Source organism: Rhea pennata, chromosome 2, assembly GCF_028389875.1.
Source record: "Rhea pennata isolate bPtePen1 chromosome 2, bPtePen1.pri, whole genome shotgun sequence".
Classification (NCBI taxonomy): domain Eukaryota; kingdom Metazoa; phylum Chordata; class Aves; order Rheiformes; family Rheidae; genus Rhea; species Rhea pennata.
The window spans coordinates 9120803-9135414 of record NC_084664.1 but is presented as its reverse complement, the minus strand read 5'-3'; the positions used below and the strand labels follow the sequence as shown (position 1 = coordinate 9135414).

General features: G+C 39.1%; 1 protein-coding gene across 2 annotated transcripts in view; it reads right to left on the bottom strand.

The window, feature by feature from the left end:
• DPP6 (dipeptidyl peptidase like 6) overlaps nucleotides 1–14612 on the bottom strand; it is a 424897-nt gene that overhangs the window by 51798 nt on the left and 358487 nt on the right. For both annotated transcript variants that reach the window (XM_062567660.1, XM_062567661.1), the window contains exons 9-10: nucleotides 3260–3414; nucleotides 1990–2087 (exon numbers count right to left, since the gene is read on the bottom strand). In XM_062567660.1, the coding sequence (XP_062423644.1) occupies nucleotides 1990–2087; nucleotides 3260–3414 (253 nt within the window). The remainder of the gene's footprint in view (nucleotides 1–1989; nucleotides 2088–3259; nucleotides 3415–14612) is intronic.

Sequence of the window (14612 nt, the reverse complement as noted above, 5' to 3'; positions counted from 1 at the left end):
TGGACAGTGATATGTTGCATGGCCAAGTGACAGGCAGTTGTCCACTCCACGGTCCCCAGAGCACGGCAGGCTCCTGTCTCAGATTCCAGAATCGGATTTGTCTGAGTTTCTCCTCTATTTCTTTATTCATGACCTACACAAGGACCAGTGACAATTCCTGCAGCCAGGGGGGACAACATCTTGGTTTAATTTGCCATCTAAGGCACAAATATGATGTGACAAGTAATCTGGCTCATGGTCCTGTTCCCACTACCTGCTGATGTAGCAGTTATTAACTGGGAGAGGTCCAGTGCTTTCCATCAAAATAAAAAAATGGCTTTCTGACATTAAATATTAGAATTACTTTTTTTTCCTACAGTTTTTGTCTTGCCCTCCCTAACTTTCTTTTTTGCACAGCAAAGAATGACATTGGAGAAAATTTAGCAAAAATGGTCAGTATGAAAGATTTGAAAAAAAGAAAAAAATATCAAAATGGCATATAGTATTTTGGGGGAAATTTCAGACTTTTCTTAATTAAAAAAGAAAAACAAGCTGTCATTTCTCTACTTTATTCTCAGCTCTATTAACTGTACTAGGACACTTTGCTACAGATTAAAAAAAAGACATGAAGGCCACTCTTTCCTTGCATCATCTGCACACAAACAGATTGAGCGTGCTGAAATTCTTCTGATAGGACTTCTCTGCTTGAAGATCCTTATCATAAGCCTCCTCTGCTTCTCTGAAATGCCCTTCTGTAACTAACTGTACAGTAGATCCCACTTGTCTATTTTAATGAAACATTATCACACTAATCCTCTCATTTCAGAAAATATATGCATAATGAAAAAGCACCCCTATTGCTCTAGCAGGACTTGTTATGCCCTAGGGATGGAAATTGCCATGTTTTTGATGAAATATACAGAGACTAATTAATTATGATATATTTTGCATCACTTTAAAATATTGACTGCAACCGAATAAATTACAGGCATCCATAATCACATAGCACAAATTTGTTAACAGCACTTGGATCCTGCAGTCTCAAATTATTATAATTAACACATTCCTGAATCTCTTCTGTTTACAGAGTATGCGGTCAATACAAAAATGCTGCTGTCCAAGAACAGCAGCTCTGATACTGTGCACAGAAAGCAGTGTGCTAACGCGCGGGAGGGTCGCTGCCAGCACCTGAGACTTGGAACCAGAGTCTGACTCCACTTGACCTGCTGTAAAGCTATTTCAAGTTTAATCAGGTTATTGAAGTACAGATTTGGACTCTAATCTCTGAGCTTTGCAGGTAGGTGCATCATGCATTATCTAAAGCAGTTTCTTTCCTGGAGGCAGACTATAGCAATGTGATATTCCTTTCAAGTGTTCATAGACCCATAAATTTAGCACAGTTTGACCTTGCATCAGAGTCCAAGCCAAACTTTTAAGTTCTTGCTGAATACAAACAGGCTTAAGCACTTGCTTAATTAGAAATGGGCATCTAGGTAGCGGGCCAAATTGAAGGCCAACTTCTGAAATACACCTGTCCTAAAAACAGCAAAGAGGTTTCCTTTTTTATTTTTAATGCAGATTCTGCAATATATTCGCAGTCTGGTTATGGTCCTAAATCCAAGTCATGAACAAGTGAACTCATGTTTGCTGTATTATAGGTCTGTCCTATTTTTGCTTCCTGGTCTCTCATGCAGAAGGCAGACAATATCCCCTTTACAATGCCTGTGATTACATGTGAAATTAATGTGTTGTCCTGGATTTGGAGACGTTCTCTAAAAATAACCCTCCTCTGAAGTTAATCTGGGTCACAGCAATTTCAAACTAACAATGTTCTAAAGAAAAATATATAAAAAAAATTTATTTGAAAAATTTTAAGCAGATTTACACAAAACAAAACTACTCAATTGTGATAGAGAAAGGGACTGTAAAATAATCTAGAATAAAGTCAGGGTCTGATTTAACCCTCCAGCCGAACTGGTGTTCTGCATCGCTGTACGAGAAAGCACGTACCTCATTCTTTGATCGTCTGGGGGGGTCATTTCCAGATCATGCGTAGGTCCGTTCAAACCAATCACATGCAAAGAAATAGTTGGATTTTCCATTCCTGCCTGGATTTTAAAATGAGAATAAATTACCATATTTTACCCAATACAATATTTTTGATTCATTATGTCCTCATACAAAAATGTGCTGCCATTGTACCAGGTTACTATAAATTACACAAAACAACCATTTCGTGTGCTCTCATTTCTGGGCTACATTGCTGCAGCTGTTCACAGAGAAACCGCAACTGCAGTGACGTGGTACTGAGGCATGGGAAGGGCAGTACGCAGAACCAAACTGTAACGTTATTTAGCACACCTCTAACCTTGGTAAAAGATGCTAGCTTTCATGACAAGTAGCAAGTATTTCTATTTTCTGTCTCTTTTGTTAAAAGGATCTCAGGATCATAGTAGAAACAGTAAAATATTGATTCACTGTCTATTTTAGGAAAGGGCTTTCCTACTGAATCACTGTTACTTTTCACCAAACCCACAAATACGTAGACATCTCTCCTGTTAAAATATGGTTCAGTTTGGACCAATATGTGAGGTCTGAGGTGATCACTGTATAGAGCGAGATACCCAGAAGAAATGGCTCGACAGCACAGTACACTTCTGCACTATCTTATATTAGAAAATTACAGCAGTCACAACAATAACAGTGTATCAGCACCAGGTAAAGAGCTGCACTAGGTGCTGTGTACCTGCTCCACGACTGTTTACAGGTCACTCAGTCAAGGAAAGATTGGCTTTTGAGTTTTCTGTCTTTAACAGATTTTTCTTTGTAATCCAACCTTACTGATTCTATAATTCCTCTGATATTATGCCATCCAGATTATCCTAGGGAAGCCAAAATACTAAATACTGCTTCTTCCTTCTTCTCATATAAATGCATGTAATATAATAAATGTCATAACGCTTGCTTGCCAACTCTCAGACACAATCAAAACCTATCTAGCATGGAAACACAATTGCTTTTGTGCAAGTACGAAGGAAGAACGTTAAATTTTTTTTTTCATTATATTTAGAATCATTAATAGTAGAACAAGAAAACTAATCCTACAAATGCAGCTGAAGAGTAATGAAGACCACATTCAGAGGGGAACAGTAGATCTTTCCTTAGATTTATTTATTTTCTTTGCCATATTGTACAGTCTACTGTCTGAGATTACTAGAAATAAAAAAAAATATAAAATCATTATTAGAAAAACAGGACTGCTTGTTTTATTTCCCCTTACCTTTGGATAATGATAGGTTTTAACAGTAGGGTAAAGGCTGCCAGTGTATACTGGGATCTCCATGGTAGGAACTCTAGAGGCATTAATTGTTGCATATGCTAACCTAGTGCCATCAGGAGACCACCAATGAGCAATGTGAGTCTTCAAGATCTCCTCTAATTAAAAAAAAAAAGGAGAGCAGGAAAAAAAAGACTTATTAGATGTAAATTACCAGTTAGCAATAAATGAAACAGTGAAGATATGAAAATCCCAATCTAATCACAGCACAGCCAGGATGCCACTAGAATATCAATTAAAAATACTCATCATCTTCTGCCATATACACAAATGAACACAATTGCTAACAATTACTCTGAATATATAGGTTATTAAGCATAATTATCCTGCTCAAGAAACATCAAATTACTTATATTAGTACACACGTTCATGACAATCTAAAATGCCCTGTTCCTCCTACTATTTGTCCTCTACATAGGTACATGAACATACCTGCATGCAATACCTGCATGTATTGGGAGAATTTGGGTTGCAACCTGACTTATGACAACATAAATGAGGCTACTTCTGGATTGTTATACCCTACAGGAAAATTACAATGACTAAGGCTTAATTCTCTTCCATAAAGAGTTTCACAAAGTTATATCAGATGCATATTGATGGATTCAAAAAACATCTATACTTAGATACAAACACTCCTGAAGGGCTACAGTCTTCCTAATCTTCATTGCTGTTCTGGAAAAAAAATTACTGATTTGCTGTAAGTTATGTAATGCTGGAACTTCTTAGCAAGATATCAAACTTTAGTATTTGTGGCCTGGTTACTATCTTGATTTTCTTTTCCTTATTTCATTTTTTAAATCAGTCTTGCCAAGCAACACTCCATAAATAGCCAGAGTAAGTATTTAATTCTTTTTACCACTGTATTTTGGGATTCCAGACTTCTGGGGGTGATTGGAAGAATGTATTTGTTACTGACAGGGTGCTCAAAAAGAAGCCAATGCAAATATGTTTGAGTTCAAGTACGTAATGGGAAAACAAGATTGTAATCATAAGACATTACTTTGAAGAATGGCAGAACCCAATTCTCATTAAACATAAATCCAAAGTACTTCTACTTTCTAATACTTTCTCCACTCACTTAATAAGCTTCATTGCAAAGATGACTTCAGCTTATAGATATCCAGAAATGCTGTAAAAATCACACTTTGTCCAAAGTGTCTCCAATTACTGACATTTGGAAGACACTAACTTGGCTTTTTAAACCTCCCATTTTGCAAAAGGTAATAATATAATCCATTTTCATTAAGAGGCTTAATATCACATGAGTCATTCCGATTTAAACCCCAGCAGAAGGGCTTACATATGCTGTGCAGATTGATGTGCAGGAAGACAGGTTCCATTCCTTTAATTTGAGACTACAAATTAAAGAGGTTGCAAAGAATTTTTGAGCTTTCACACCTGAAGTCCAGCTAAATGGGTCCTATCAGCTCTAGCCTCTGGCTCTTATCACTGGTTATTGGAAAAATGAACGAGGATTTTTGCTATTTGGGGCATGCAGCTTTTGGACCCAGCACATTTGTACATCGCTCTCCATGGTCCAAGCAGAATGTCACTCTGGTCTGGAGTAAAGAAATTCACTGAAGAACTTTTTAAAAAAGATCTAGCATGAGTGATCCTTGGAGAACTTGTAGATCAGACACATGCCATTGCTACTCCAGATTTGCATATTGCTTGAGATAATATTCAAGATATTAGAAAAGGTGCAAAGTGAAATCAAAATTCTCATTAATTGTGCTTTCTACAAGGTTAGTTAATCAATACTTACTGTCAATTTTGAAGTGAGGGTTGGGAAAGATGATCAGAAAGTTGAAACTATTATATGGGAAAGCACATCTCTTTCAAAATTGTTTTGCTGTTGTGTCCCACCTGTTGTTTGTACATTTAAAAGATGCTGCTCTTGACTTTTATGCTGGTAGCTCGTTAAAGAGAGAATTAAGATTATGAAAGAAAAGAGGTAAAAAGGAAAGGAAGCTGGATCCTTGACATTTTAACATTAATTAGAATTGACTTTATTCAGCAAATATTTTCTCCAGGATCTCAGACTTAATGAAACAGTTCAGCTGAAGGTCACATGCCAAGAAGGTTTTATGCAGGTTTGTGGGCTTTTGTTAATGAGATTTAATTGCATGAACCTTTCTTTGCACTGAAACAAAGCCAGGATCTTGCCGATATTAGAGAGAGCAGTTAGTTTTAGCAGACAAGAGAACACGAAATAGGCTAGTATCAGAAAGTTTGAGCTAAAGGTAAAATTTGTGGACAGCTTATTCTTGGGGACGCTTTATTCTTTGTGCTCTTATTTACCATAGACAAAAATAACACTTGCATGCAATACCCACAGGTCTTTCTAATGCTAAAATACGTTTAGATCCCACTTCACATCTGTATGAAGCCAGGTTCTCTTCTAATACCAGAGTCCCCCTACACAAATAACGAGTGACTTCCTAGTTAAGAGTATAGAGTGTTAAGTGATCAAAACTTTTGCTCTCTTCCTCGTAGTTTGCAGCCTCTGGGTGCTGTACAATTTAGCGATGCTGCAGGTGAGCAGCAGAGATTTCTGCAAGTCAGTAACTGACAGCTCTGTAATCCTTCCTTCTTTAGAGATCTGCTTTCTGGTCCATCACACTGGGGTGCTCAGTCCCTGAAAATGCCAAGAATGAAGTGCGACAATTGCATTAACTGAACGGCGACTGTGATACTGCTTGTTCAAACGTGGTGGCTAGGCTCACGCACAATGTCTGAGGAAAGTCAGCGTGTACTCCATGTTACCACATTCAGCATCAAACAATTCTGAAAGAGCTAGTTGCTTACAACTAGCAAAACTTTAGTGAGAGATACATACCAGCCAGCTGGTACTGTACTGAAATACAGAAATAGGATGAGACAGTTTGACTTGAGGAATGTCTGGCTGCAGCTAAAGTGAGTGGCAGCACAAATGGGCTAGTCTTGTATAATGAAGTCCCATGTGTAGTGTTAAGATTTTTTTTTTTCCTGGCAATGCATGTACTGACTGACTGGTTTAGGTAAAAACTGAAACTGCTTTAGAAATTACTTTCACCTATGATCTCAGCAATAGCTTATGCTTATGGAGTATTATAGTATATGCATTTTAATCACTATTCGGAAGAAGAGAGCTGAGTAAGAGTCAAATGAGTGACCATTTCAAAGCTGAGTGAAGCAACAAGTCTTCAGAGTTCAACAGATCCTCAGGAGGATCATTTGAAGTCCTAGACCTGCGTATACTCAGTAACAAGCAGGTATATATAAATCATTTTTAGAGACTTCAATATCTGTGTGAGAAAAGAAAGTGGATGCAATAGCAGAGGTTTGAAGAGAGGAATTGCTAAATTTTATTTTAGCTAAATTGCTAAATTGCTGCCTTCAGCGTATTATGTAGCCAGCAGTTTTTGGTATCAAGACCTGAATAGGCTTCAGAATATATCAAGTTTCTGACATCAGGAATACCATCCATTTAGAAGAATGTGCTTCTTGATAGACATTTCCTGATCAGTATCAGGAACCAGAAAGGAACCTTCAACATGGTTCTCAGTTGCAGAGTAACAAGATGTGATGAATTTGGATTTGCACGGAGCATTTGGCTATGACACCATAGGAGAATGCTCCTGACGGGCTGCCTAGTGAATCAGAGATTGAATGAACAGTCGTAGAAGGTGTGTTAGCCAAACTAACCCAGAAAGTGTATAAAGAAAAGGAGGTGTCTGCTTGTTTTCACTCATTTGAGTTTGAGCTAACACCAGCAATATTTGTAAGAAGCAATGAAATTGGAGAGTTGTATCTTCCTTTAAGTAACAAAAATATCACAGAATCATAGCAAACAGGGCTGGAAGGGTTTTCAAACAATGACCTGTCCCATTCCTCTGACAGCAGAGTGGATTATATCCATGCCAATCTTGTACGAATCTTCACAAGTGGATTTAGCTATTCTGTCCCTTAAACCAGAATGTATGCAAAACTTCGTTTGCAAAACAACAATACGAGACATATATTGGAAGATACTCAATCAGTTCACAATAAGAACATCCAGCCCATATGTGCAAGTGGTGGGTGAGCTCTTGAATGCTACACACGTGCTGAGATCCCCACGCAATGGCCCCATTCCATGGCTCCTTGCTGCATGCCTGGGGGATGGCAGCAGAGGCCCCTGGCTGGAGAAAATGGGATAGTGGGAGGAGGAAAAGTAGGATGTAGTAAAAGTCTGTTATTGTCTGAAATTTTTCCATATATTTTGTTCAACTATATACAGAAATGAAGCTCAAAAAAACCTCTAAAAATCGAACTAGTTCTGCAGCCTTTGTCATGCTCATGCACTCGCAGTTGTAATTAAATATTATTGTATATCATTTTTAATAGAAGTTTGACCATAGATATCAAATACTGTTTTAGTTTTCGTGGCCACCACCTCTGTCTAAGCACTGAACAACCCCACTGGAAGAGCATCCAGGCCTGTCCTTTCCCTTACATAGTCAACACATGGGAAAATATCAGGACTTTATCTTTTGCAACCTCTATGACAACCAGTAGATTGTGAATAAAACCCTTTTTTTTTCATATGAACCACAGCTGGAAATCCACAGGGGTGTTTTTAACATTATATAACACAATCTGCTATTGTGATATTTCTACAGGCTGCAATAAATCCACTTCCCAGGCTTGCACAAGGAGTTTTGACTGACAGAGCTCCTCTTGATTAACAAAGTACATATAACGACCATGGCCACAGGGGTTTCCTGGCGTGTTTCTAAAAATCTAACTAGTTCTGCAGCCTTTGCCAATCCTGAGTCATATTCGTAAATAATGCCATTCTGCTGAAGGTGGCAAAGCCCTGCTTTGCTCTTAGGAGTGAGTAAGTCATGCAAGACTGGCCCTAAAACGTTTTCAGTCGTCAGCTGCTAAAGTTTTGTAATGAGGGCACCCAGGAAGAATACTAGAATAAATACAAAGAAACTAAGATTTTTTCTTTCAAAGAAATGATCCAATCGTAGATCCATTCCAGTCAAACAAGAGATCTTCAGGAGATGGGAATGCTGGGTCTTTCCTTAGTGAACCTCCAGATGTTGCATAGATGAGCTGCAGTTAGCAGCTGCATTGTCATTAACTTCAAAAAAGTAACATCAGTTTACAACAGCTAAGGAGCTGTCCTTGGAGACTGATCAGAAGGGTTTTTTTTAACTGCACCTAGAAAAATAGAGCATTTCTGCATCTGAAAAGGTCAAAAGAAAGGTGTAATTTGTAGAGTTACAGAATAATTTGCAGAATTTACTTGTCAAATAAATCAATTTCTTTCATACAATTAAAATTCTCTTCTTGTTCCAAACTTCATATTTTCTTCTTCAGTAGGAGATTAAAACACTATTATTAATGTTGTTGTTATTAATGTTGTGTCCACAGAAGACAACAACGTCAGAAAATAAAGTTTGATTTGCCTCTGAGTAGATGTACATACATGTACACATATATATCAGCATATCTAATTTACTGTCAATAGAATCATTAATTTCAGAATAATTTAATTTTCACACAGAGAATTGTGTAAGATATTATCTGACAGAGGGAACTTCCCCTTACTGGTTACTTCTTTTGATAGCTGACGCAGTAAAGTACAATTCTGGGAGGTGGAATCAGTGATTTTATTTTTGTAATCTATTAAAGACAATGTTCAGATCATTAAGCATTTGGTGTGCTGAAGACCTTTTACTGTTTTATTAAAATCTTTAACAAAAAGAATTTTTAAACAAAATGAAATTAAAGTCTAACATAAAGGCCATGGCTTACATTAGGAAGGAAAGCTCAAAAGAATTTGTCAGTAGGAAGCATCAAAGAAGATAAGAGGAAGGGAGATCAGAGTAAGGAAAGGGGGGTCTAGGAAGGGAGAAAACAAAAACTTCTGAGATAGGAAACCCCAGGGGTTCTCACAGGAACATCAAATAAATACAAATGCTTATTTGACAGGTGCCATCTGTTTTAAAATCAATTAGTAGATCATCTCAAACCACCAACTGCATGTCCAAATTGATTACTATTATATAGTTTTAAAGCAAGTATTTTCACCCTGTTAGGGAAAAGAATATTTTTGTATAGGCCCTCACTGACATGTGATGGCTTTAGAAGACATCTTGTCATCTTTCATGTGTGTATATAAGTACATTTTTCTTTCGGTTACTGTAGTGTAAATCTTATGCGCTTCCATTAAATCATTGATGAAATCATAATAGGTATAAAATAGGTGTAAAAGGAGTTACATGTATAAAAAAATACAAACCTGTTTTGTGACAATACTACATCTGCTCTACATTTTCCGATGTTGACATAATTTTATGCTGATCTCAGCCATAGCCCTGCAGCACTATTGATTTCAATGGAATTAATCATTAAATTTGTATAATTGAGTCAGGCCAAAAAAAGTCTTTTTGCAGAGCCACTGAACAATTCTATAACCTTTCAGGAAAAAGGTGGAGGCACTACAGAAAAAAAAAAAAAAAAGTGATTTAGCATGGAAGCAAAGGCAGAGCACACCTGAGTCCAGTCTCAGGCAGATCCCACGAGCCTCGTATGCAGACAGCCACCATTCTGAAGGTGTTTTTGTACGATCGTCCAAGAAAACCTTTCCTTAAGAAAAACTGAGCTGCAGCCAAACCTGCGTGATCTTTTGTTTCTTCTCAAAACACAGACGTTCTAAAGAAGCCTCCCCCCTCGGTGACAGACAACCAGCTTATGAGGAATAAAATCCTGTTTCTACAGCGTGTTGGAGAACATGCCTTAGAGAACATGTTTTAAACACAAGATCCAAGAAACTCACCGCCTGGTGGTAGTAGCATTACACAGTGACAGAGCCGAACAGACACATGCGGGGTGCTCCCATATGTTCGGCAGGCCTCAGAGCGTGGCAACCCATCATTTCAGGGAAATAAGAACAGCCAGGCGATTTGCATCTCCTCAAGCACAGAGACAGTGTGGGCTGCAAGTGTCATTAATTTCCTTTTAGTCATGCAGTTTAATTACTTGGAACAGATATTGTTTTCTGCTTGCTGAGCTTTGCAGCCCCTTGTTCCGGAGCAGAACGTTGTGTGAAGACACGAGCATTTTTCACGTGGGCAGCCCGGGCTCATCCTGTTTGAAGAGGGGTTGGTAGAGTAGGGTTTTACTTTCCACCTTGACCTCAGAAACCTGCTGCACTACTGACCACTTCCATGGCACCCAAATTTTGATGCTATCTGGTCTCAAGGTCTCACCATGTCATGAATGGAGCATGCAACTGGTGTTGCCCTTTCTAGTTTTGGCAGTCAGAGGAGGTTCAGTATAGTGCCTTCATCTAGTCCCTTGGAAAGAAGGATCAGCTTGTCTCCATTTGCAGCTGGCAAGGGTTTGCCCTGTGTTGTTATATCTCCCTGTGGCCAGATGTTGAGGTGCTGGATGGAAGCTCTTTTCAGTGGCATGCTGTGCTGCGGACAGTCTTATGAACAGTTGGTTTTACGATGGAAATTTTACGTGTTCTGTAAGTAAGGCAGGCTGGCTTGGGCAACACGGCAAAGAAGCTAGGGTATCACCTCGAAATCTCTCGTGTGTGCTGAAGAGATGCTGTGGTGCTGATTCAAGCTCAAGCTTGGCAAATAGCCATATCCCACCAACCTTGAATGAAAAGAGGTTGCTGTCCCCCTTTGCATTTGTAAGCTGAGGGTCTCTCTGTGTAATATTATTACAAATTGCCACACTTCAGTAGAAGATGTGTCACCACTGGCCACTCTCTGCTAGATGAGGGCCTTAGAGGGAACGACGTGTATAAACAGCAGTGTGCAGCAGAGCCCTTAAGGTGAGCATGTCACAAGCAGCTCTGCTTCTGCTGCCAACCAGCCTGTCCAAACCCTGGCCCCTTGAACCTCAGCTCATTAGCCATAGTCCTGAGCTGCTCTCCTGAGACTTGGCAATACTCACGATGGTTTCCCCCAGGAACAACTTCAGGACACCTATCTCCAAAGAGCAGGACTGAGACCAGCAGCTCATCTCATGAGGCCAGCATGCTGCTGGCAGGCAAAAGAGACTCTCTGTGGCTGCTGATCTTGACTACATCAAAATTGTTGGTTTAATGTATTTTTTTCGCACCCATTGATCCTTCTAATTTGTTGTATTTCATACAATAAAAGATTACATAGTTGTTGTATGCGTCAGACCATTGGGGTGTTCTTTACAAGATTATTGATAGCTGCCAGATCTTTTTGGCTTTCTGATTGCTTGGGGGTTTGAAAATGCTGGTGGTATTGATTAGAGACCTGATTCTGTCCTCAGATAAGTCTCTGAAACTCCTACTGGAGTACACACAGAAGGTCCAACTCAGGCTAGGCTAACCAAGGCATCACAAATGCTTAAAATCTTCCTCATTCATACAAACAGATCTAATGCAAAAAAAAAAAAAAAAAAAAAAAAGTATATATTGCATAAATGTGCAATGTCATCTGAAAAGAACGGGCAAGTTGTCCCAAATAAGGGAAGAATTCAGATATTCAGAACTAGCCAGAGAGACTTAAAACTCCTCCAGGCCACATCCTGTCAGACTGAGCACGCTTGAGAGCTGTACAAATCCCATCTGAAATGCAAAGAGCCATGGAGAGTGGCTTTACCTCATGGATTTCACATGGACACAAGGAACAAAGAGCAGCTCCACCAAAGGTCTGATATTGCCTCCACAACAACCGTGGCAGACCGGCCAGGCAGTGTTATAGTGTGTATACACACTGCAGCACCTACCAGGGGGCAACCCATAATTTGGGGGCCTGTTTTTCAGTAAGTCCTGCAAAATGCAAAGGAAGATACACGCCTCTTTGGACAAACACGGCGAAACGATGCTGAATTGCTGCCACTTCCCCTTCCTGCTCTTCTCAGAACCTTTCCTTGTTTTTGCCTTTCCTTTTTTTCTCCTCTATACACTATCCTTAGCAAATCTTAGCTGTTTGCTTTTAAAAACATTAGAAATTTAGGAGAGATTAATGCTCCCAACAGCTTTCACTCAGCAGTTAGCAAGTTTCGTCTTCTCCTGATGTAAGTCAGTCACAGCCACAGTAAAATCCTCTTGGATCATTCTAGCTAGATCGAAATGCAGACATTTTATAAACAGGCAAGTCTGTAATCCGCCAGGATGCCCAGTGATAATGAAAATGAAAGTAGAAATGTTACAAAGAGATCATATAGTCAGGTATTCCTGTTTCTAACTCACTCCCAACACCAGATGCATCTGGAAAACCCAACGGTAGTGGCAGACAGCTGTATGTCACCGATGCATAATAACAATGTATTTTTCCATCACCTGGTGTGAGCATATACCCACAGCCTGTTGGCAGTTCTCCATGAAAGCCTGTTAGCTAGAGGCATTAAATCTGTACTGTACTGTACTGTACTGTAGGGGCATTAAAACTTTTGCTGGCAGAAGCCTTCTGAGGACTTGCAATAATTTGCACTGCAGCTCATTGCTGTGAGTAAATGTTCATTGCAAGGTCATATCATACATTTTCGATTGTTAAGGACCTCGACAAGACAGAATTCGTGTTGCCCATTTGACTGGATGTGGTACAGCTCCTCAGAGTGAAGATTTCTTTTTTTTTTTTCCTTTTTTTTTTTTTTTTCTCCTGCCACTTAACAGGTTGCTATGGCTGGAAATACAATTTGCTTATCTGTGCAACGCAGTGAGCCAAATCAAGGCTTTCGTTATATGCTGCATATTACTCTATTCAAACTTCCCCAAGTAGCTTTCACTGCACCTTTCCTTTAAATTAAAAGTTTCAGATCCTACCTGACTAATCTGTGGGTTTTATGACAGCAAGATGGACAGCCAAGCTTGACACAAGGGATCAATTCGCAACAGCTATACCGAGAAAGCTAGTGATCACAAAACCCTCTGAATTTGACTATCAAAAATTCATTAGACGATTGCTGTAGTTCAAGAACACAAGTGCCCCAAAGCAATCTCTTTTAACATTTCATAAAGAAATATGAGAGATAAGAAGACTGAACAGCCTGACGTTGCTATTAGAGAACTTGGTTCTTCAACCCTATTGACTTCTATTAGCACCACGCAAGCTGTCTTTCATGCGAATTACTTACATGACTTATTCATTCTGAGCAGCACCTAGCAGTCATCTAGCCTGAGTGCTAATAAACGTCGGTTCATATTGCAAAATAAGGCCATATCACATAAAACAGCCAATTAACGGACCTTAGCTTATTTCTGAGCTCAGTTTGAACTGCTGCAGACACTGAACAGCCACTAAATTCTCGTTCAGAGTTTATACTGCCCTACTATGGCAAAACTCCCAGAGATTTCAACCTGAGCAGTGATTCAGGGTCTGGCAACACAAGAGTTTTACCTGAATAATAGCCTAGAGGCTGGTTCTGACTTTACAATACTATATAATCAGAGCAACTACTCAGCTGAATAGAGTTACTCAGGCATCATCAGAATGAGAGCAAGGTAAAAACAGGATTGGTTTATAGCAATATTTCAGAAAAACTGTCTTTTTAAATAACAGAAACATTTAGCATTAATAAAGGAGATGGCATATCATAAAGTTAGGTTATCGATAGATCAGTTTGGTTGGGATGTGTTTATCAGACAGCACCATTTGCATATGCAGATAGGAAACATTGAAACATATTTTTCAAGAAGCAAGGAGTAAAAATCAGATGGTGATAAAGAGAATATGGCTGTTTCAATTACCATGCACAAATGCTATCACAATAAATCATGAGATCATATAAAACAACCAGTGCACACCTTTAAAATGAAAAAAGCTTCCTGTGCTCACTTGCATTATCCCTTGTTGACGAAAGCGTATGTCATCACGTCGAATGGTGGAGAGCGCTTGGGTGCATTGCTGCACCATGGCATTGTGCATGTAACGTGCAGCAAAAAATGTTAAAAAGCGATAACTAAAGTAGGGATAGGCAGGCTGAGAAACAGCGTGGCACTCTTCTACTTCAGGAAAAGAAATCTCTATCAACTTACTAGAAATCCTATTCTTCCCGTGTACAAGTCTTGGAGGGCCTCCACGATTGAATCAGGTAAGCAAAAACCAAACGTGCCTATATGATAACATCAAGCCATTGAAATCTTTTCCCTCTCTACTACTAGGAGAAAGAAAACACATTTTGTCAATATTTCTGAGCTGCAAACCGCTGTGTAGTAACTCTAAACCTATGGACAAACACTTGCTTTTCAGAGTCCCCTGTTTTGGAGCACTTAGAACTCGTCCTCTTCGCCCTGGGGAGCCACAAACCACAAGTAATTTAT